Source organism: Pteronotus mesoamericanus, unplaced genomic scaffold (assembly GCF_021234165.1).
Source record: "Pteronotus mesoamericanus isolate MK-2021 breed Mesoamerican mustached bat unplaced genomic scaffold, CSHL_Meso_final scaffold_507, whole genome shotgun sequence".
Taxonomy (NCBI): domain Eukaryota; kingdom Metazoa; phylum Chordata; class Mammalia; order Chiroptera; family Mormoopidae; genus Pteronotus; species Pteronotus mesoamericanus.
Genome location: NW_026555319.1, coordinates 10725627 through 10745641, shown reverse-complemented (window position 1 = coordinate 10745641; position 20015 = coordinate 10725627). Strand labels below are relative to the sequence as shown.

The window sequence follows — 20015 nt, the reverse complement described above, 5'->3', positions numbered from 1 at the left end:
CGTCAGCCGAGCGACAGGCCTAAGAATGATGACATCAGTGCGCCGCCACTGTCGCCGCCATGAACAGCGTAGGGGAGGGATGCACTGACATGAAGCGCGAGTATGATCAGTGCTTTAATCGCTGGTTTGCCGAGAAGTTCCTCAAGGGGGACACCTCCGCGGACCCGTGCACCGAGCTCTTCAAGCGCTACCAACAGTGTGTTCAGGTGAGCCACGGCCCTCGTCCCTGCCCCCGAGCCGGCGTTCTCTGCCGTGTCACCGGCCTCACGCCTCGTAACTTGCGGGGGTTGGGACCGGGAGGGTGGAGAATAGCCTAGCCGGCGAGGCCAGTGGAACAGCGAGTTCTCTCTCCTGCTGTCACCACCAAGGCTGCTTGGTATCTCTCCCGATGGCAAAGTTAATTTTTTTCTTTTTGGTAGCGCTTTACTTTTTACGGAGCACGAGAGCATTCGTTGGCTCACTTGTTCATCTTAAACTTGCAGAGGCATAGTCCTTCGTGTCTGAGAAATGGAACACTCACACCCAGAAATAGGAAGTAATTACGCCAAGTTCGCTAGAAACGGGTTGCCTTGATTTTTGCGGTGGTGCACTTTCCCACTGTTGTTCGGAAGCGAGGCTGGGTCTTAGCCTCTCTCTGGCCTATTAGACATTATGGTTTTACTTTTTGTTATTCCTTCATTGGCCTGTTTTGTCTTTTACCGTCGTCCCTTCGGTTGTTGCTGTTTTTATCCTATTTGCACACAGGAAGTGAAGCTTGCTCAAAGCCAGTAAGTTTCATATTGACCCTTATAATATTTTTCTCCTCCCATCAGAAAGCAATAAAGGAGAAGGAGATCCCCATTGAAGGACTGGAGTTCATGGGCCATGGTAGAGAAAAGCCTGAAAGCTCTTCTTGACCTTGACAGTCACCTTGAAAATGGACTCCTCAAATCAGGCAACTGAGCACTACGGATTGTGTTAAGGCTGTGAAGATAGCCCTCAATTTAATGAGGAGTTTAGGGAGATTATATTTTTCCTCCTTCTAGCTGGTTTCCTTCCGCTTGTAACTGATGAACCATCACTTTTTACTTTGGAAAGATTTCTCACTTGCTGCTGGCATCTTGCCGGAAGGAACTCGCTGTGCTAAAACTGAATGACTTTGGGAGATTATGGTTGCAGTACTTCATCTGGGATCAGCTTTAAATATACCTTGTATGTAAATACTGATAAACTTGTCAGGATGATCATGGTTGCCTGACCTCTTGAGTTACACTTCAAAGGACACTACGTATACTGTACTGGGGTCATTGTTCGTGGAAGTAGTTGGTTAGGACCTCTATTCTCTCCGGGAGCTAATTCTCTGAAAAGGGGTCCCAGCTCAACAGTTTCAATCAATGCTTGGGAGCAGTTTTATTTTTCTATAGTAATTTAACAACGGTTAAGATTGCTGGTGGACTGAGTTAACAAAGAGAAGCCTTTAACAGATCCCTGCCTTAACAAGAGGTGTCAAGATCTCAGATCAAGGCATGAAAGCTTCAAGAATGTCAGAGTGAATACCATTTCAGAACTCAGAGTATAGTTCAGTCATTGAAATCACTGGAATATGCTATGGAGGAAGATCCTAAATTGCAGAGATTTGCTGTTGCCAGCTTTCAGCCTAAGCAAATGAATTACTTAAGTCAACCTGTACATTGTGAAGATGCCAAAATGTTGTATGTGGTTAAATAGGAGGAAAAAGGAGATGTTTTATTTGCCTTGTTTACCCACCCTGCCCTGTAATGTCTAATCATGAAGATGGAATAAATTATAACATTTAGTTTCTATTATTATTTGCCCCTTGGAACTTGATGTACTTTATGGAACTATTACCCCATTACCCTGCATATCCCATAGATACACTGGAGTTTAGTTTTATAATTTAAAGGTGAAAAAGTTATGATTTATCTAAGCTAGGTAGTATGGTATAACAATTAGAAACCTCACTGACTTCTAAAATTTATTTCTGCAGTAGGCTACACAAATATCTCAAAATGTTTGTAAAATGACAAAAAAGTCAGGATTCGGTGAGCACTTACACATTTTAGAATGTCATATAGTTCCCGCAACTGCTTATCTTGATTAATTTGGTCCAACAGTATGAAACTTGATTTAAAGAAAGCCTCAATTCTATTATTCTTCACCAGTTGCTGTTTCATGATAAATATAACCAGTCCCTAATGTCATTTCAAAACATTCTGCATTTATATTTTGACTGTTCAAGGTCCATTCTACAAGGATTATCAGAGATTACTTGGAACCCAGCTGAGGGAGGCAAGACGGCAAGCCACAGGACGATGAGGACACCTGTCCTGAATTCAGACTGGCCCCAGGCCCAACAGCTCTATGGGGAGCACAGGCTGTGGTTAGGTCATGAAATGGCAAAGAGAACAGGCATTCTTTTTTCTTCACTGTAAATGGTTTTCACACCCTATGTCTCTGTGTGTCTCACTTCTGCGCAGTACCAGTTTTCTGTATGTGCTAGTAACACCAAAACCTTGTAGCTTCTTGAATCTTATCAAAGAACTGTCTGGCTGAGCCTTGAGAATTCAAAATCAGCTCCAAGCCAACCAAGTTCTTTTATTGTAATTGCTACTGAGAATAATTTTGGTTTATTCTTCCTCATGTTTATTTTGACTTCATCCTCCAATTATCTGAGCTACTTCAAAGATAATGCCTTTATTTCGCCAAAGGTTTTTGACCTTTCCAACCTCCAAGGTGAGAAAATGATCTGACTACAGGGAATGTTCTGCAGCAAATGCTGACAGAATGGGATAGGAGAAAGCTGAGATACAGAGGAAGCACTTCTCGAGAATTGCAGATACCTCTTTTAGATGAAATTGCTGGCCACTCGGTGTCTGTCAGGACCCAATCTTGATAATTAGCACCCCAGGCACAAGAAACCAAGGACAGGTCCTGTTATTCAGAGGCCTGAATTGGATTTGAAAACTGTGAATGCAGCCACACACCCTCACTGCACAAACAGAAATAACATTAATGCTAATTTCTAAGGGAAAAAAATACCACCAAAGAATGCAACTCTCAGCTCATGGCCAATCTTAAATTATTTATTTAAGCCATCTCCTGCTATTAGCAAAGAGACGGAAGATTAGTACACTTCAATCATCATTTAATATTAGGAAAGAAGGTCAGCTTAAGGTCCCATACACGTTTCTGGTCCATGTGCAGAGTAATGGTCCAAACCAGTGCTGTGGTCCCCAGTAGGTAGTGGTCCGGGTTCTCTTTATTCATCTTCATAGCCGGTTGGAAGTGGATTCACATGAGGGTTATGGAATAGAGTATGGTTGCCATCTCCCCAGGGAAAGGGCTGTGGAGTGAAGATGTCAGTTAGGACATTCCAGAATATAGTTCAGAGATAACACTGCCATGAACTGCCATGAAAATAGGGTAAGCATCAGATAATTCATAAAATGGAAATTAAGTATTTTAACTACTGGCATATTTCAGCCTTACCTTAATTTAAGGGTGCTCTTACAACTTCCAAGGGAGCCCTTAAAGTAGATAATAGGAAAAGCAAGCTCAAGTTTGTTTTCATAAGCCCCTCCCTGATAACTGGTTAATCAGTGCTATGTTTATGAAAGTGTAATCCTCATTCACCTGTATCAGAATGACAGAGGCTGGTTGCTGGGGAGAAGATACTTACATGCTCCCTTTGGAAAGCATTGCCCTTGGGCTGTGGTTTCTAACCCAGGATGGCTTTGCCGTTCCAGGGACACTGGGGAGTATCTGGAGACATCTGGGGCAGGGTGGGGTACTACTGGCATCTAGTGGGTAGAGGTCAAGGATGCCACTAAACATGCTACAACTGGCAGAATAAAACAGCCTGTCCCCACAAGAATTACCCAGCTCCAAATGTCAATAGTACTGAGGTTAAGAAACCTTGTTTTATGACTTCTAATGCTGCTGTACATGGGTGGAAGTGGGGCTCAAAGACTCTAATTCTTTTTGAATCTAAGAATCTAGCCTAAGTTTCTATGAGGCCAGTACTACCTGGACTAAGTAATGTAATAGTTTTTAAAGAACCAGAAGGGGCTCTTGTTAAAAATACAGCAAACAATGGAAAACATAATATAACTATGTCAACAGCCAAAGGATAAAATAGTTGAGAAGATATATAGGCTAAAGGAGAATAGAACAGTGTCGGTCTCTCCATGACGCAGCTCGTACCTGCCAGGTACCCAGATCCTAAGGTGAACCACGTTCGACTTTGCCACTCTAAGGAAGTTTCCCAAACCTCCAAGTTTTATACAACTGACAGTTATTTCAGAACAGTATCAGAAGGCAGAAGGTGGCATGAATCAGAAAAAACAACTCAAATGCACTAATTTTATGACTTTTAAAGAAGAAACCGAGAAGCGACAAACATTCCCCGCCCCGTCCTCAGGTTCTGTTAGGTAAAACCGGAGAAAATAAAGATTTGTGATTATTAAGTGAGAACTGTACAAGCCCGGAATCCATACTTTTAGAGAATTAAGAACCTGGGCGAGGGCATTTGGAATGAAAGGAGAAGGAACACTCCAAGAGAATGCAAGGGCGTACCTTGGACCTGATGCGGAGATGGGGGTAGGCGACGAACTCGGGTCTCTCGTGCTCTCCGTGGTGCGACCTCAGAAAGACGTTCAGCATGCTTACTCCCACCCCGGGGAGCGCAACGAAGTAGGTGAGGGCCTTCCACATGCGAGCTGCGGAGCGGCAAGACGGTCGGGCGTGCAGTGGGGCCAGCCTGGGTCTCATTCCCCTCCCCCTAAGCCTCAAGCCAAGGTCACAGCCCCGCACCGCCTCGCTGCAATTGGACTGAGGCCCGCCCCACCGACCACAGCCCCAGTACCTGAGCCCTCCTCGCCGTGGGCACCACTCGCTATAGACCGAGCCAGCTGTGGCCGGAAACGACCTAGCAGCCCAGATACCTTGGACCCAGTCGCCGCCGCCATTTTTGATCAAGACTTCCTCAACGCCGGAAGCGGAAGCAGAAGGAGAAGCTGTGGAGGCGGGACTCCAACCTCAAGGAAGTTTTTATTGGGCGATACCTTTTAACCCGAGAAACCTGCGCACTCTCCTCCCTGCCGATCAGGGGCTTGTCAAAAAACTCCGAGCTCGGGAGTGGAAGGGAGCATATGTTCTGCGCCTTCGTGTGAACTACTCCCTCCCTACCGTCCCCACCCTGGTGAAGCTAAGCGCAAAAAGGTTACAGATGGTACCCTGGCATCCGGAATCGTGCCCTTTGTGGGAGTCTGTGGACAGCACATATCTAAAATGCCAGTCCCCCTCTTCCCCATCCTCTGACCCCGTTTTTTTTCATGGCACCTGACAAAATCGTTATCAGCATTATTATTTTGTCTGTCTCCCTTAATAGCATATAAACTCTGATACCAAGAGTTTGCCCCACTGCAGCATTCCCAGATTCTGGAATGATGCCCGGAACGTAGCAGGTGCTCAACAAAGATTTGCTGAGTCAGTGAGTGAGTGAATGAATGAATAGGAACGAGAAACAAAAATTGGCATCTGCACCCCACACATTTCTTCCTTCCTTTTTCTCCCTTCTACTCATCTAAAGACAGTTTTAAAAATAAAAGTTTAAAAAATAGATATATATGATAAAAGTAACTTTTTTTTTTTTTTAAATCATAGGCACCTTTAAGAATATAATGAAAGGACCTGGTTGGTGTGGCTCAGCGGACTGAGCACCGGCCTAAAAGGTAACTGGTTTAATTCCTGGTCAGGGCACATGCCTGGGTTGCAGGCCGGGTCCTGGGGGCACGAGAGGCAGCCAATGGATGTTTCTCTTTTTCTCTCTTCCTTCCTCTCTCTCTAAGAAAAAACAAAATATTTAAAAAATAATATAATGAAAGCTATGAACACTTTCCCCACAAAATGCACCTGCTCCTAAGGACATACTACTTAGCAGATAATGTTGGGGGAAGAAGGTACCGTAAAGTACATCTAGAGATCTCCTAAAGAGTCCTTGTGCCCCAGATCAAGAACCCCTGAGCAGGGAAACAAAAGGGGCAATGGTGTGGGAAGACTGGGTTCGCATCTTGTTTTCTTCTCTTACAGTCTGTGTGACCTTGGGTAAGTTAGATGAAATGAATACTTTGAGGTCATGCATTTTATGAAGACAAAAATTTAGAATCATGTTATTAGAGCTTCACAATCTGATCGAGAATTAGATCTTTCTCAGAGTAGCCTGGGTTTTTGCATGTTATGGTGTAATCAGGGTCATCAAATCCTTATGAGGCTTCAAACACAGTCAGATGGTATATGAGGTGAGGCCCCACATTGTGGCTGTGGAAAGGGTCCAAGCCCAGGCATCAGGGAATCCTGAGCCAGATCTCTCCTCTGCCACCTGCTGTTCCTCTTCTCTAAAATGGGAATGTAACACTCCTTTTTTTTCCAACAAATATTTATTATCCAACAAATATTTGTTAAAACTTAGCTCTACCTTGGGAAGTTATTCAACCTCCATCTAGAATAATGTTTCATTTGATAAATATTAACTAATGTTCCCACTATATTCCAGGCATGTGCAGTGGTACACAAGAGCTATAAGTTCTCTCTCATACAGCTTACATTCTAGTGGTGGAGACAAAATTAAATGAAAAATGCTTAATGCCTGGAATATGTTAAATATACAACAAATGCTCATTTTCTCATAGGGTTTTTTTTACGCCATGCAGGGTGATGCTGATAAGGTTCTGTTTATCATGCTTGGTACAGAGTACATGCTTAGGCATAATGCCTATGGTGTTCTTGCCAGATATGCTCAGCATTTGCAAAGCCTTCGGTCACTGAGTTTAGACAACCCAGGAAACCAAAATCATCAATACAAAGAATAACTAATATTTATTGAGCACTTATTTTGTGCCCAAATTGTCTTCCCCACTTCAGTAAACAGGCACTCTGTTCCTCTAGTTAAACACTATGGATCCACCTTTGATATTCATTCTCATTCATATCCTCTCTCTCTCTCTCTCTCTCTCTCTCTCTCTCTCTCTCTCTCTCTCTCTCTCTCTCCAATCTGCCTACAAATCCTGACAGCTCTCCCTTCACACATCCAGAATCTGACCATTTCTTACTACCTACTGCTACCAATTTAGTCAAAGATGCTAATCTTTCACCTGGAGAATTACAACTTCCTCACTGGCCTTCCTGCTACTTGGTCCCTCTACAGTCTATTCTCTACATGGCAGCCAGAGGGATCCTTTGAAACCTGTCAGATCATCTTCCTCCTCTGCTCAAAATCTTCCAGGGGATCCTATCTCCCTCAAAGTAAATGTCAAAGTCACTACACAGGGCTACCAGGTCATGCACACCCTGCCCCCAGCTACCTCTCTGACACCACCCCTTCTACCCATCCCCTTGCCCACTTCACTCCAGCTACCTTGGCCTTCTTGCCTTTCCTTGAACATTTCAGGCACTTCCCAGCCTCAGGACATTGACACATGCTCATTTCTCTGTCTGGAAGAGTTTTCCCCCCAGATATCCCCATGAACTGCTTACTTATTTCAACCAGGGCTCTGCTCAGGAGTCATATTACCAGAAAGGCCTTCCTAGACTACCTTGAGGTGAAATAATTCCTCTAACCCTGACACTTTATCCTCCTTACTGGGCCTTATTTATCTTTATAGCACTTAGCACCATCTGACATATTAAACATTTATTGGTTTATTGTATGCCTTCCTTCATGGACTACGCTTTGTTCACTGGTGTGACCCCAGCACTTGCCACATGGTAGATACTCACTAAAAATACATTAATCTCAGCCATGGTCTTATGAGGTAGATACTATTCTCCTCATTTTTTCATATGAGGAAATGGAGACTCTGAGACGTGCCGGAAGTTGCCTAAGATCACAAAGCTTTAGGCGAGTGGTGGGCCCAGGCATTCTGGGACTCAAGTCAGTTCTTTTAACCTCAAAGCCACACAGACTTTGCCTTAGGTAGAGCAATGCCAACTCCAAGAGGTCACCCTGTCAGGTTCATGCTGATCGGATGCTCTGAACAGGAATTAGCAAAAAAAAGGAACAACTATTTCATTTCTGATTTCAGTGGATTTAGAAAGAAAAATATTCCAAGTCATGGGGTCCTTGAAAATGGACAGAACCATCAAATGTGTCCTCATGGCACTGAGCTGGCAGTTCCCAGCTTGTGCTGCACCCCACCCCCATCCCCGCCGCCACTGTGACTCCCAGGACGTCAGGCCTTTCTGTGCAGGGAGCTGCCCCAAGGCCACAGCCAGCCAGCCCTGGATTTGACGTCATCCTCTCTGGCAGCTGGTGATGTTTACATTCGTACCGTACCGCACCCACTAAGGCTCTCTCTGATGCTCAATTTCCTTGAAACAGGGAGCTGGTGGGTGGGCACCTCCATACTGGGGTCAGCTGCTGATCGGGGAGGCATTGGAGCAAGGCTGGGAGAGGTTGCCTAGCCAAGGACAGGGCTTGCTTAAGGGAAAGCTTATCTGGGGCATCCGGCCTGTTACTTCTGCTGTGGTTTCTCCCAGCTAAGAGCACCTCTAGTTCCTGGACCAGTGAATGCTTGTCCACCAAGAGAAGGCAGTGAGGCCTTTTCCCGTGCAGGCTGCAAGGGAAGCCAGGGTGCTGGGACCACTGTCTCAATCCTCTGAGTAACTTATCCGAGCTGCACAGTATAATTAACTCATTCAATTAGAGTCTCAAATATGTCATTGGGCTGGGGTGACAAGACAGCAGTGACCCTCATGGAACACCCAGCCTGGAGGGAGAGACTTATGAGTAAACAGCTATTATAACCAGTGTGATAGGTTCGACAGTGGGAGGCAGTACAGCACGGGCCTTGGCGTCAAGTTCAGGTCCCAGGTCTTCTACTTAGCTAAGTAATCATGGGCAAGTCAAGTTATCTCTTAGAGCCTCACCTGTGAATTGAAATTATTATAAGGATTTAACAGGCTAATAGATATTAGCTAACATTTATTAAGCACTTACTATGTACTGGGCCCTTCTCATGTATTAATTTGGTCATTACAACAATCCCATGAGATAGAAGCTATTCCTTGCTCCATTTTACAGATGAGGGAACTGAGGCACAAGGAGAGGTTATATCATTTGCCTGAGTTTCACAGCCCTTTAAGTGATCAAGCCAAGATTCAAACCCAGAAGTGTGGTCTCAAAGCTTGTACATTGAACCACTATGCGATACTGCTTCAGTGATTCAAGGGACCTTAGCACAGTTCCTGGAACAAAGTGAGTAGAGGGGATAGAGGGAGTAGAAGGTCGATGGAAACAGCAGAGGGCAGTCAGGGAAGGCTTCTTGTTGGAGGTGATATCAAAAGTCATGGGCTTCTCTCTCCATATAAATATGAATGAGTCAGGGACAAGTTTTGGTTGGGAGGGAGACGAGTTTTCCAGACAGACCTCACCACAGAGAAAAGATATGGGTGCTGTATCCGGAATCCCAAACAGTGCCTTAAAGCTGGAGGTATGAGGGAAGAGAGGGAGTAAGAACTTAAAGGGCCCCACAGGCCATGCTGAGTCAGGATTTTATCCTCAGGGGCTGAGGAGTTTTGGTCTTAAACAAGGAGAGAGGTGATCAGCTTTGTATTTTGAAAGATCCCTGGCTGCAGCACACCTAGAAGCTTGCGTAGGGGGCCTGGGTGTGACAGTCTATTTCTCTGGGGTGGGACGGGGGCATTCCGAGCAGGCAAATAGTGTAGTCATGCAGGTTAGAGCCCTAGGCCTGGATGCTGAGCCTCTAGGGTTGCGTCTCCTAGCCCTCGCCCTCCTTACCCAGAGGACCTGGGCCAAGCCACCTTCTGAGACATCTTCTTCATCTATAAATGGAACTCATAACTGCCAATCTTCCAGGACTATTGTGAGCAAAAAGGTGATAGCAGTGTAGTATAGGCAGAGAACCTGGAATGTGAAGGGTGCACAGTATAGGGTAACTATCATTTATTTCCATGGTTCCCCCACAACCTTTCTCCTAGCTGATTGTCAGTTTTTGGTGTACAGGCCCCAGGCATCATCCATCTATCTAACATCATAGAACTTGATGATCAATTACTTTTCCTTTCTAGTTCCTGTTTATGCTCATGTACTTGTCTAGACTCAAGGCTTTGCTCCGGCTGGCCTCTCTGGGCTGGAAATCCCCCTCCCACTCTGTTGCCCATCTCAGTCTGCACATACCTCACCCAGTCCTCACCTCCTACAGGCAGCCTTTCCTGGTTACACCGTGCCCCCTTGCCTCTGGGTCCCTGATGATGTTTAAGCTCACTATACCCTGTATGAGGACTATTCCTTTTTTTTTTTTTTTTCAGTTTCCACTCTGAGCTCCAGGAGATGCCCCTCCACACACACACAATTTTTTTTTTCTTGATTCCTCTGAATTCCCAAGCAGCCTGGCACAAAGCAGTCATAACAAATGGTTAACAACTCAGGTTCTCAGACAAAGCTGGATTAAAATGCTGGCTCTGCTACTTTTGCTGGACAAATCACTTACCTTTCTGTGCCTCAGTCTCTTCATCTGAGAATGGGTGTGAAAATGTAGATGTGAACAAAGGTAACTCCATCTTTGTTTTCCCAGATTTCTTCCATCTTTAAGTTTTCATGCTGTGACCTTTGACCAACCTCACTGTGGTTAGCAAATGTATGAAAGCCTTCTAGTTGATGATTATCTGTGTTCCATAAAATGTAGCCATAAATATTTTTGTTAGTAATGGGGACTGGCATGACAACTGATATAAATATCAAATTAGTGATAACATTGGTTATGATCATCCAAGACCACCAGGAGGTATGACACCTGGCATGTGCTGCATTCTTTGTCCCTTTCTCTTGTCAATCATTAGTATCTAAGTTATTCTATTTGTTTAAAAAATGTCCTGGCCAAGTAGCTCAGTTGGTTAGGGTGTCATCCTGATTTACTAAGGTTGTGGGTTCCATCAGGACACATACAAGAATTAATCAATAAATGCATAAATAAGTGGAATAACAAATCGATGTTTCTCTCTCTCAAATACATTTTTTAAAAAGTACTGTAACAGGCATCTGGTAATGGAGAATATTTTGTGCAGAATTGCTAGGTCATCTGTCCACTCCAACCCTATATTCCTGTAAGTAAATTATGCTATTATAAATTTTTATATCCCATGGAGTTGCCTGCATTGTTTTTGGTATGAAGAGATCTTTACCTCATCATTGGACAATGGGGAAAATCATAGCACTTACCTAATAAGGTTGTTGGAAGGACTGAATGTGCTGATGTGTGTAAAAACACTTAGCACCTGGCTCAATAAATAGCAGCAATTCATATCATATTATTATCCATCATCTACTGTTACATTAAGTTAAAAACAAGGCAAGTGTTTATTATAAGAAATGTATCTCAATAAAGCTGTTAAACACAACAAAGCATGCTACAAAATATTATGACGTGTATATTTTTGCTTTCTTTTAAAGGTTTATTTATTTATTTATTTTTAGAGAGAGGGGAAGGAAGGAAGAAAGAGAAGGAGAGAAGCAACACTGTGTAAGAGAATCATAGATTGGTTGCTTTCACACAGCCCCCAGCTGTGAGCTTGGCCTGCAACCCACACATATGCTCTGACTGGGAATTGAACCAGAGACCCTTCGGTTCACAGGCTGGCGCACAATACACTTAGCCACACCAGCCAGGGCTATTTTCGTGTTTGTAAAATGTATAACAAAATACTGTAAGAGTTATACTCTCATGTTAACAAAAACTATGTCTGGGTTTTAATTTTCTTTTTAAGTTTTCTACAATAAATATATAGTCCTTGTGTTATAAGGACAAAGGCATTCACCAAAAGGCAGATTATGAAGCTGCTACCACCACTTCCATTGCTGGTATTCGTCCCATTAGACTGTAAGCTCCATCAGGGCAGGGACCTCTTCAGCCTGGCGGCCTGGCGCAGAAAAGGCACTGAGTCAACATTGACCGAAAGGCGCCTGGACTGCATGGGGGCCCTTCTGGCGCCGGCGCCTGCAGTACCGCTCTATCCCTGTGGGTGGCAGGCTCCACATGTGCGGGCACCGCCCATAAGTCTGGCCAGAAATGAGTTGTGCCTGCGACCTTCAACGTGGCTGTCTGGTCTCAGGATCCTTGAAGGAAGGAGGGCAAGAGGAATAGAAGGAGTCAGGCTGGACCTCAGGGACTCCTTGTTAATGTCTTGCCTCTGAGACTTCTTCTGAATCTTCTCTGGATTAGAACAAGATGAGAAAACTTCTCTTCCTAGAGAATGTACCCCCCTCTTCGCAACTCTACCTTACCTTCTCTCCCCCAGTGGGGAGCAGAGAGGAGTGACTGAAAGGCCACCTGGGCCTGGGAGACAAAGAGAGAAAGTCCGTCCTGAAAATATCTAGCTTCATAACATAACTCACAGGGCAATGCACTTGGCTGTTGACTAATTGCCCCCACCCGATTTTGGGAGGGAGGTGTGATAGGATCCCACTAGCACAGGAGGGCCATTGTGGCTTAGCGAGGCAGTGCCCGCCAAGAGAGACAGACCTCAGCTGTGTCTGATTCCAAATCCTTTCCCTTGACCCACCCTTGTGTGTAAAGCTGAGACCTCCTTGGAGAATGTGCCCATCTAACTAACCACTATTCATTATCAATACTAATAGCATCTATTTAGCCTATCCTTATTGCAGTGCTGACACTTGGTATGTATTATCTCATTTAAACCTTCCTGCCCTGGCCAAGCCTGGCTTAGGTGGGTGTCGTCCAGTAAAGCAAAAGGTTGCCAGTTCAATCCCTGGTCAGGACACCTACAAGAAGGCAACAGATGTTTCTCACTTGGATGTTCCCTTCCCTCTGTTTCTCCCTTTATCCCTCCCTTCCCTCTCTCTCTCAGAACAAAAACAAACTAATAAATAAAATACTTTCAACAACCCACAAAGCTGTCCCATTTTACTGATGCAGAAACCGAGCCTCGGAAAGGCAATAATTGACACAGCTAGAGACAAGCCCGACAGAGCCAAGCTTCAAATGCATGTTGAATGACCCCAGAGTCTTTGCTTTCAACCAGTACATTTTTTTCATAATAATTATTTAAGTCTTAAAGTATTGACTAGGTCATACAACTATACGGTTTACATTGCACACACACAAAAAGTTAAAGAAGGAAGAGCCTCCCAAGCCCTATCCTCCACCACACACTTTCACCCCCAAGATTAACATACTAGTTTTCTGCTGAACCTTTTAGAGATATTTCTTGCAGAGATAAACACCTATTTTACTGCTTCTCACACACTCACCACTGACTTTCTAAAACAGAGAAATGGCCACGTTCTCTTCTCTTACAGCCGAAGTCATTTCTCTTCACTGACTCCTTGCATTGGCATGTAGGGCCTCCCAGGGGCACCTCCGCCCACTTTATGTGTCAGCCACATAGGTCTTCTCCAAACTCTGCATCACGTTGTCATCTTCCCAGTCTCCTTGTCTCTAGGTTCTCTTCAGCTCCTCCATCTATTGTGATCGCTTTGCCTTTTGAGGTTCCCCAGCCAGAATCTACCCCTCCCCCATCGCTGCCCCAAGAGGTCCTGCCAGTGTCTCTGTTTTAGCACATTTCATTGTACCATGTGAGATGGATGGTTGTCTCCTTGCCCGACTCTCCTAAGTACATTATTAATTTCAGGCGTCTCTTATCATTAGGTAGGTGGCCTTATAACGGCGCTACCCAGTCCCCAAGCTAACAAACTAGGAGTCAGTTTTTCTCATTGTCTCCTCTTTCATTCTCACATTCAATCAACCATCAAGTGGATTTTACCTTGAAATGTCTGTGTAATCTTCTCCATCCCTGCTCAGGCGTAGTCACTACTCTCTCTCCCCGGACAACTGCAGTGGCCTCGGGCTGGTCCCTCTCCTTACAGCTTCGCCATCTCCAGTCTATTCTCACAGCAGCCAGGGTGGCCCTTCTACAGGGCAAACCTGCCATCCCACCACGCCTTTTTGCAAACATTCAATGGCTGCCTGTTCCCTTAGGATAACATCCAAACGCCATACTCTGACCTCCTAAAGGATACAATCCTTGACTGTCTCCACCATTTTTACTAAGGAACCCTCATTCATTCTGAAACAGGTCAAGCCCCTTCCAACCTCAGGGCCCTCGCTTATGCTGTTCCCTCCTTAGTGCTCTTCCCCTTGTCATTTCACTAACTTCTATGTAGGCTGGGAGCTCCACGTGAGCAGGCACTTTGTCTTGTTTACTCTTACATCCCAAAGTCCAACACAGTGGCTGACACAAACCAGATGATTAATCAATCATTTTTAATTTATTTATTTATAGAGAGAGGAACAGAGGGAGAAAGAGAGGGAGAGAAACATCAGTGTGTGGTTGCCTCTCACGCACCCCCCACTGGGGACCTGGCCCACAACCCACATGTATGCCCTGACTGGGAATCAAACCGGAGACCCTTTGGTTTGCAGGTAGGTTGGCACTCAATCCACTGAGCCAGACCAGCCAGGGCCAGTTTTTAAGTGAGGTGATTCTGCTTTTTTAAATTATGATACATGCAATGTAACGTCATGTCTTCTGTTTTTAATCTAACAATTCTATGCGCTTCACGGTTATATCCTAAACTCTACCCAGGCAATCACTATACTCCTATGTCTGCATTTCCTCTGACAGGCTGCACAGTAATAAATGCTAATTGCTCTAAAAAGTTTTTTACATTAAACATTTTTATTATTTTGCTGCTGTTGTTCTTCTTCTGATGCCAAAAGAAAATAGGCTTGTGGTAAAAACTTCAGATACAAATACATTAGAAGGTCTAAGTGCTCCATGGGCCCACCCTTTAGAGCTACTGCAGATTTAAATGGCACCTGTGACCTTGTTTTCATTTGTAGACTTTGCAGGAGGGGAAGAAAGGGGAGGCTGGCCTGCCTGTGAGCCTGACCTTGGACCGTCAGTTTCTCTTCTTACTTTCTAATCTCCACCCCTCTGCCAGGTACGCATGTAGCATTGATCCCAACATTATACATGATTCGTGTTGACATTGGCAGATGTCGGCACAAATGACCCAGGTGGAGAGGAGGCCTATTAAAACCTTGCCAGTGATAAAGGCTGTTCTCAGGCTTAAATCAGACTTAGGGTCTCCGTTCACGTTCATGAACATTGAATGAACTTGAACCCTGGTGCAAAATGGTGAAATTAAAACATTTGATAAAATTCCTGGTCAGACTAAATCCGGGTTCAGACGTTGCTGCCAATGCTCCCTGCATGCCGCTGGCAAGTCATTTGCTTTCTCAGAGGCTCCTCTCTTCATCTGGAAAGTGGAGACGGGAAGGATGGGATCACACTCCAGCCACACTGGCCTCCTGTTAGTTTCTGGGGCAAGCCAGCCTCGTTCCCACCCCAGGGCCTTTGCAACTGTTCTGCCCTCTGCCTGGAACCCTCTTCTGCCTGCTTGTCATGCACTGCGGCTCCCCTTAAACCTCAGCCTTCTCCAAAAGGCTTCCCCTGGGCACTCTCTCTAACGGAGCCCTCCCTTCTTTATAGCAGGTACCATCTTTTTTAATAGCACCAGCACAAATATACTCTGTGTTGTTGTTTCTCTTTACTTCATTATTTATCTCTCTCATTAAAGTATAAGTTCCATTAGAACATTTAATTTCTCTTTTGTTATTGTATCTTCAACACTTTGCATTCTTTCTGAGGCCTGAATAATACCCAACATTTTTGTTTCTTGTCTTTTTCCTTTCCTTTCCTTTCCTGCAAAAAGCTTTATTGTTACCATTGGGTCCAATACATGGGAGAGGGCTCCAGGGTGATTAAAAAGATGCTAGTTGTTTGGGGGAGGGGCTCTGGCAGAAGCCAGACACCAGGGGGATGCACAGGGGCCCCTCAAAGGCCTCTGTGCTCCAAAGGCTCCTAGTCCTGCTTGAGGGTGAGCCTTTCAAAGAGACACTCGCCCCGCCCAGCCTGGGGCCCGGCCAGCCTGTGGAAGTGAGTCAGGTGGTTCTACCCAATATTTCCTGCAGTCCTACTGTGTGCCAGGCATTTAAGCATTTCATAGGAAAATTCATCCCTTTCTCCAAACAGCTCTTTGGATGGAGTAGTTACTTATTATTAGCCTTTTTGGTCACAGGAGGATGTTGAGGTATTGGAAGGGGACAGAAAAGGGCTGGGAGGGGATTTGAATCCAGGCTGACCAGAGTCCTACTACCACCCAAGGATGCACCACCATTGGTAGCCATGAGGGTCATACCAAGAAGGAAGAGCTCTTGTGATTCCTCCATCAGGGCAGATCTAAGAAGCAGGTGTCCTCCGGGTGCCATTACAAAGCAATTCCCCTCCACTTATTCAAATGTCACCATTTACTGCAGGCACTAAGGACTCTAGATATTAGGACTTTGTTCAAACAAACAAAGGCTTAACATTGACAATGAAGGTGGAAACAGCATCCAGATTAGAGGAGGAAAGATTGGGCTTCCGCCCACCATTAGTCGGCTGATAAGAGGCTTCTAACAGGCTTCTAAAGTCCTGGGAGACCACACCTCCTCCCAGCCAGCCCGGATTCCCTTCCACACCCATTGTCTTCACCCAGGATGGGAGGAAGCTGAAAAGCTTGTATCTGAGGAAGCACTGGAAAACTCAGAGCCTCCCCTGGTTCCCCAGGCTGCATCAGGGGCCTCTTTCCGACTGGGCGCACCATTCTGTTTGTTGCTCTCCCCTGCCGGCCCTCTGCCCTTGCTCCGGCTTCACCTGGGCTGTCTCTTCCTCTTATCCTTGGCCTGTTCACTTCTACTCACCATTCAGGGCTCATCTTAAAGGTCACCTCCTCCAAGAAGCCTTCTCTGGCAACCCTATAACCTGTATAGAACACTTTTTTATTTTTCTGTGTAAAAATTGCTTTTTTGTTTGTCTAGACCACCTCTCCCTCCACTCAGGGGTTCCCACACCTCAATGCCTGTAAGTCACTTGTAAAAAACAGGTTCCCAGGCTTCAGCCTCAGAGCGTCTGATTCTGGGTCTGCAGCAGAGCCTGGGAATCTGCATTGTAACAGCTCACACCATGAATCTGGTAAGGGAGGTGTCAGGGGAACAATGTAATAACCAGGGCTGCTCAAAGGCAAGGACTATGATCCCATGAACCCCCCACTAGCCGTGCCTGGCACCCAGGAAGTGTTCAAACATGATGGTTCAACGAGCATTTGAGTGAATGAGTGGTTGCCAGCATTATAATACAGTCTCCAAATATAGCAACTGGAGTTTGGCCTTGAAAGAGCCACATGGATTGTGATTCTACTTCCCTAGAATGAAGGTGGGAGAGCGTCCGAACTCTGGTGTCCACAGGGCTCAATTGGAAAACGAGGACCCTACTTCCTGGTTGTGCAACTTGAGCAAGTTTAGTCCCTCTAAGCCTCAATTTCTTCATCTGCAAAACAGAGGTGATAATAATAACAATAATAAAGGCTGCATCACAAGGCCGTGACAGGATTAAATGAGATACAGCTGTTAGCACAGTGCCTGGTCCAGAGTCTGTGTCCAAAAACTTCTGGATACTGTTGTTGTTGTTGTTGTTGTCATTACACCTATTAACGTCAGCTGGAAGAAACCTCAGATCCTTGCATTCAAAGAATCCCCACTCAGGGCTCCGTGGAAGTGGACATCCAAAAGGATCGTCTATGAACATTAGGAAATACAGTGTAAAATTATGTCTGTCTGTCCATTTTCCTAAGGAGGAGAGTTTTAACTTTCAACTACTGAAAGACGAGGAAACTGAGTCCAGAGAGAGAAGGGGCCTGGCTCCAAGTTTCTCACTTGGTTCATTTATATGTTCATTCACTCCTCATTTTGTCCACCAAGCACCAACTCTGTCCTGCGGGCCCACTGTGTGCCAGGATCCAGACACAATGACACCTTAGCCTCTACTCCTCACCTCCCAGTGCCTGCCCCAAGGCCCCTCCTCCTCCGCTGGGCAGGACTTGTGCTTTTATTCCCATTCTTTTGCTGCCGCAGGGCCCTGGAGGCACTTCGGCACTTCGGCACTTCCCCCAGTCAGTCAAGGTTCCCGCCCGGCTGAAAGCCGTCCCAGCAGCTGTACCTGAACCTTTCTTGCCCTTCTCTGAGCCTCCGTTTCCCGCCTTCGAGAACCAGGGTAATAAGACCTGCTGCCCAGAGTTATGAGAACGAAAGGGAAAAAAAGAAAGTGTTTTATAACCTGAGAAGTGCTGCACTAATATTAGTTAGATACAATTGGCTGGAGAGAGAGATGAAACAAATCAATAAATAATTAAGAACAGCACCATGCCCTCCCTGTTTTCAGTTTTTAAAAAACTTACAGTAGGGGCTTCTTTATCCAATCCAATCAGATGAGTAGTTGGTAAGTTTAACGAAAAAGTCCATTGAAGCAGGAAGTGATAAAAAAAATACAACCTTTAAATACTTTTTTTTTCTTTCTTTTTTCACGTCAGATGGGTAATGTGCTGACGTCCTAACAAGGTTTGGGGGAGGCACATCTCACATAAGAGTGTGAACACTCAGTCATCACCCTTGTGAACTACAAAAGAATCTAAATATTCCATTTTAACTTAAAATCCTATTGCTATATATTAATTCACCAATCTTTTGATGTGGGGCCAAAGCCTTTTCTTTGAGCCTGATCTGAGTCAGCTGGTTGGCATTCCCCCACGTCTTGCTTGCATGAACCGCTCCCCTGAGCTCTAGCTTGGACTTCTTAAAAGTTGATGTAGATCTGAAGGCTCTAGTTGTCCAGATTATTAGAATTTCACCTTCATCCCGACTCAACAGTCTTTAGTTGTCTAGGCCACTAACTCCTCCCACTCCCAGTGGCTTATGACAAAAGTTTATTTCTGGCTCATAGGATATGGCTTTGCTCCACCTCCCTTCTTTCCTCCCTCCCTCCCTTCCTCCCTTCCGTCCTTCCTCCCTTCCTTCCTTCTTTTCCTTCCCTTCTCTTCCCTTCCCTTCCCTTCCTTCCTTCTTTTCCTTCCCTTCTCTTCCCTTCCCTTCCCTTCCTTTTCTCTTTCTTTTTAGACTTGACTTTACTTTTTAGAGCATTTGTAGATTCACAACATAAGAGGTACAGAGATTTCTCATATACCTGGCACTCTCACACACATACAGCCTCTCCATTCTCAACATCCCCCACCACAGTGGGACATTTATTACAATGAATGAATTACGCTGACACATCATTATCACCTCAAGTCCATAGTTCACATGAGGGTTCACTCTTGGTGTTGCCCATTCTACGGGTTTGGACAAATTTATGACAACATGCACCAACTTACTTTTTAAGTGTCTTTCCAAAGCATTCAGCTGGGTTTATAGACACATCGGTTTTCTTTTCCCACTCCTATGTCATCTGTTTGTCGGGTACAATTATATGATTTCATAACAAGAGTAACCGATTGGAGAACCAATGCAGCTGACTCTTGGTAAACACACAGCCACACCATTGAGTCAGCAGGAGTTAGTGGCTGGCCACGCTGCAGAGGTGAGTCCACCAGCTGCTGCGGGCATCACTTCTTTCTGGGTTTTTGCAGTAGACAAGGCGAGTGTTGGTTAATCCAGCAAGCCAGCCCCAGTGACTTCTTAATCCAGTGAGTTACAGTAATTCATTTAGAAAGCTTCTACTATACAATGGTGTGTAACAAAAAGCCACCTCTCTGAGTAATTGGTGAGACCAGAGCTAATTCTGTCCTTCTTCCTGCTCATTTATAGTTTCTAGTTATTTTTTGCACCTTTAAAATGGATGAAAGTGTATGTGCCAAGTGCTAAATGAACTATACTAGACTTCAAATTCTTTGAATCGAGTCTATTGTAATAGTCTGGACGTGACATTACATGCCTAATTGGGATAATGACAGTGGAGAAATCTTGGTATTAGGACACGGTTCCCAAAGTGTGCTCCAGGACCAGCAACAGCAACATCACCTGGGAACTTGTTAGAGATGCAAATTCTCAGGCTCCACCTCAGACTTGCTGCATCAGACACTTCGGGATGGGGCCAGCAATCTG

General features: G+C 45.1%; 2 protein-coding genes and 1 non-coding gene across 3 annotated transcripts; 1 reads left to right on the top strand and 2 right to left on the bottom strand.

Moving 5' to 3' along the window:
* Positions 1–33: 33 nt before the first annotated feature.
* Positions 34–1805, top strand: TRIAP1 (TP53 regulated inhibitor of apoptosis 1). The gene is made up of 2 exons (XM_054594323.1): positions 34–206; positions 813–1805. The coding sequence occupies exons 1-2, from the start codon at positions 60–62 to the stop codon at positions 894–896; spliced, it is 231 nt and encodes a 76-aa protein (XP_054450298.1). The 5' UTR covers positions 34–59; the 3' UTR covers positions 897–1805.
* A 1262-nt stretch (positions 1806–3067) lies between these two features.
* Positions 3068–5016, bottom strand: LOC129087477 (cytochrome c oxidase subunit 6A1, mitochondrial). The gene is made up of 3 exons (XM_054594416.1): positions 4865–5016; positions 4576–4718; positions 3068–3343 (listed from the first exon to the last, which is right to left on the bottom strand). Exons 1-3 carry the CDS (start codon positions 4965–4967, stop codon positions 3260–3262), a joined length of 330 nt encoding a protein of 109 aa, XP_054450391.1. The 5' UTR covers positions 4968–5016; the 3' UTR covers positions 3068–3259.
* Positions 5017–18439: 13423 nt separating this feature from the next.
* On the bottom strand, positions 18440–18543 carry LOC129087537 (small nucleolar RNA U13). Its single transcript, XR_008530916.1, has one exon. It is a non-coding gene; the product is annotated as a small nucleolar RNA U13 (small nucleolar RNA).
* Between the last annotated feature and the right edge of the window lie 1472 nt (positions 18544–20015).

Excerpts from the sequence above, each read along its gene's own strand:
- TRIAP1 (XM_054594323.1), top strand. The coding sequence starts at position 60 with ATGAACAGCGTAGGGGAGGGATGCACTGACATGAAGCGCGAGTATGAT. Across the intron at positions 207-812 it reads GCTACCAACAGTGTGTTCAG|AAAGCAATAAAGGAGAAGGA; the intron begins GTGAGCCACGGC and ends TCCTCCCATCAG.
- LOC129087477 (XM_054594416.1), bottom strand. The coding sequence starts at position 4,967 with ATGGCGGCGGCGACTGGGTCCAAGGTATCTGGGCTGCTAGGTCGTTTC. Across the intron at positions 4,719-4,864 it reads CCACGGCGAGGAGGGCTCAG|CTCGCATGTGGAAGGCCCTC; the intron begins GTACTGGGGCTG and ends GCCGCTCCGCAG. Across the intron at positions 3,344-4,575 it reads ATCTCCGCATCAGGTCCAAG|CCCTTTCCCTGGGGAGATGG; the intron begins GTACGCCCTTGC and ends TTCACTCCACAG.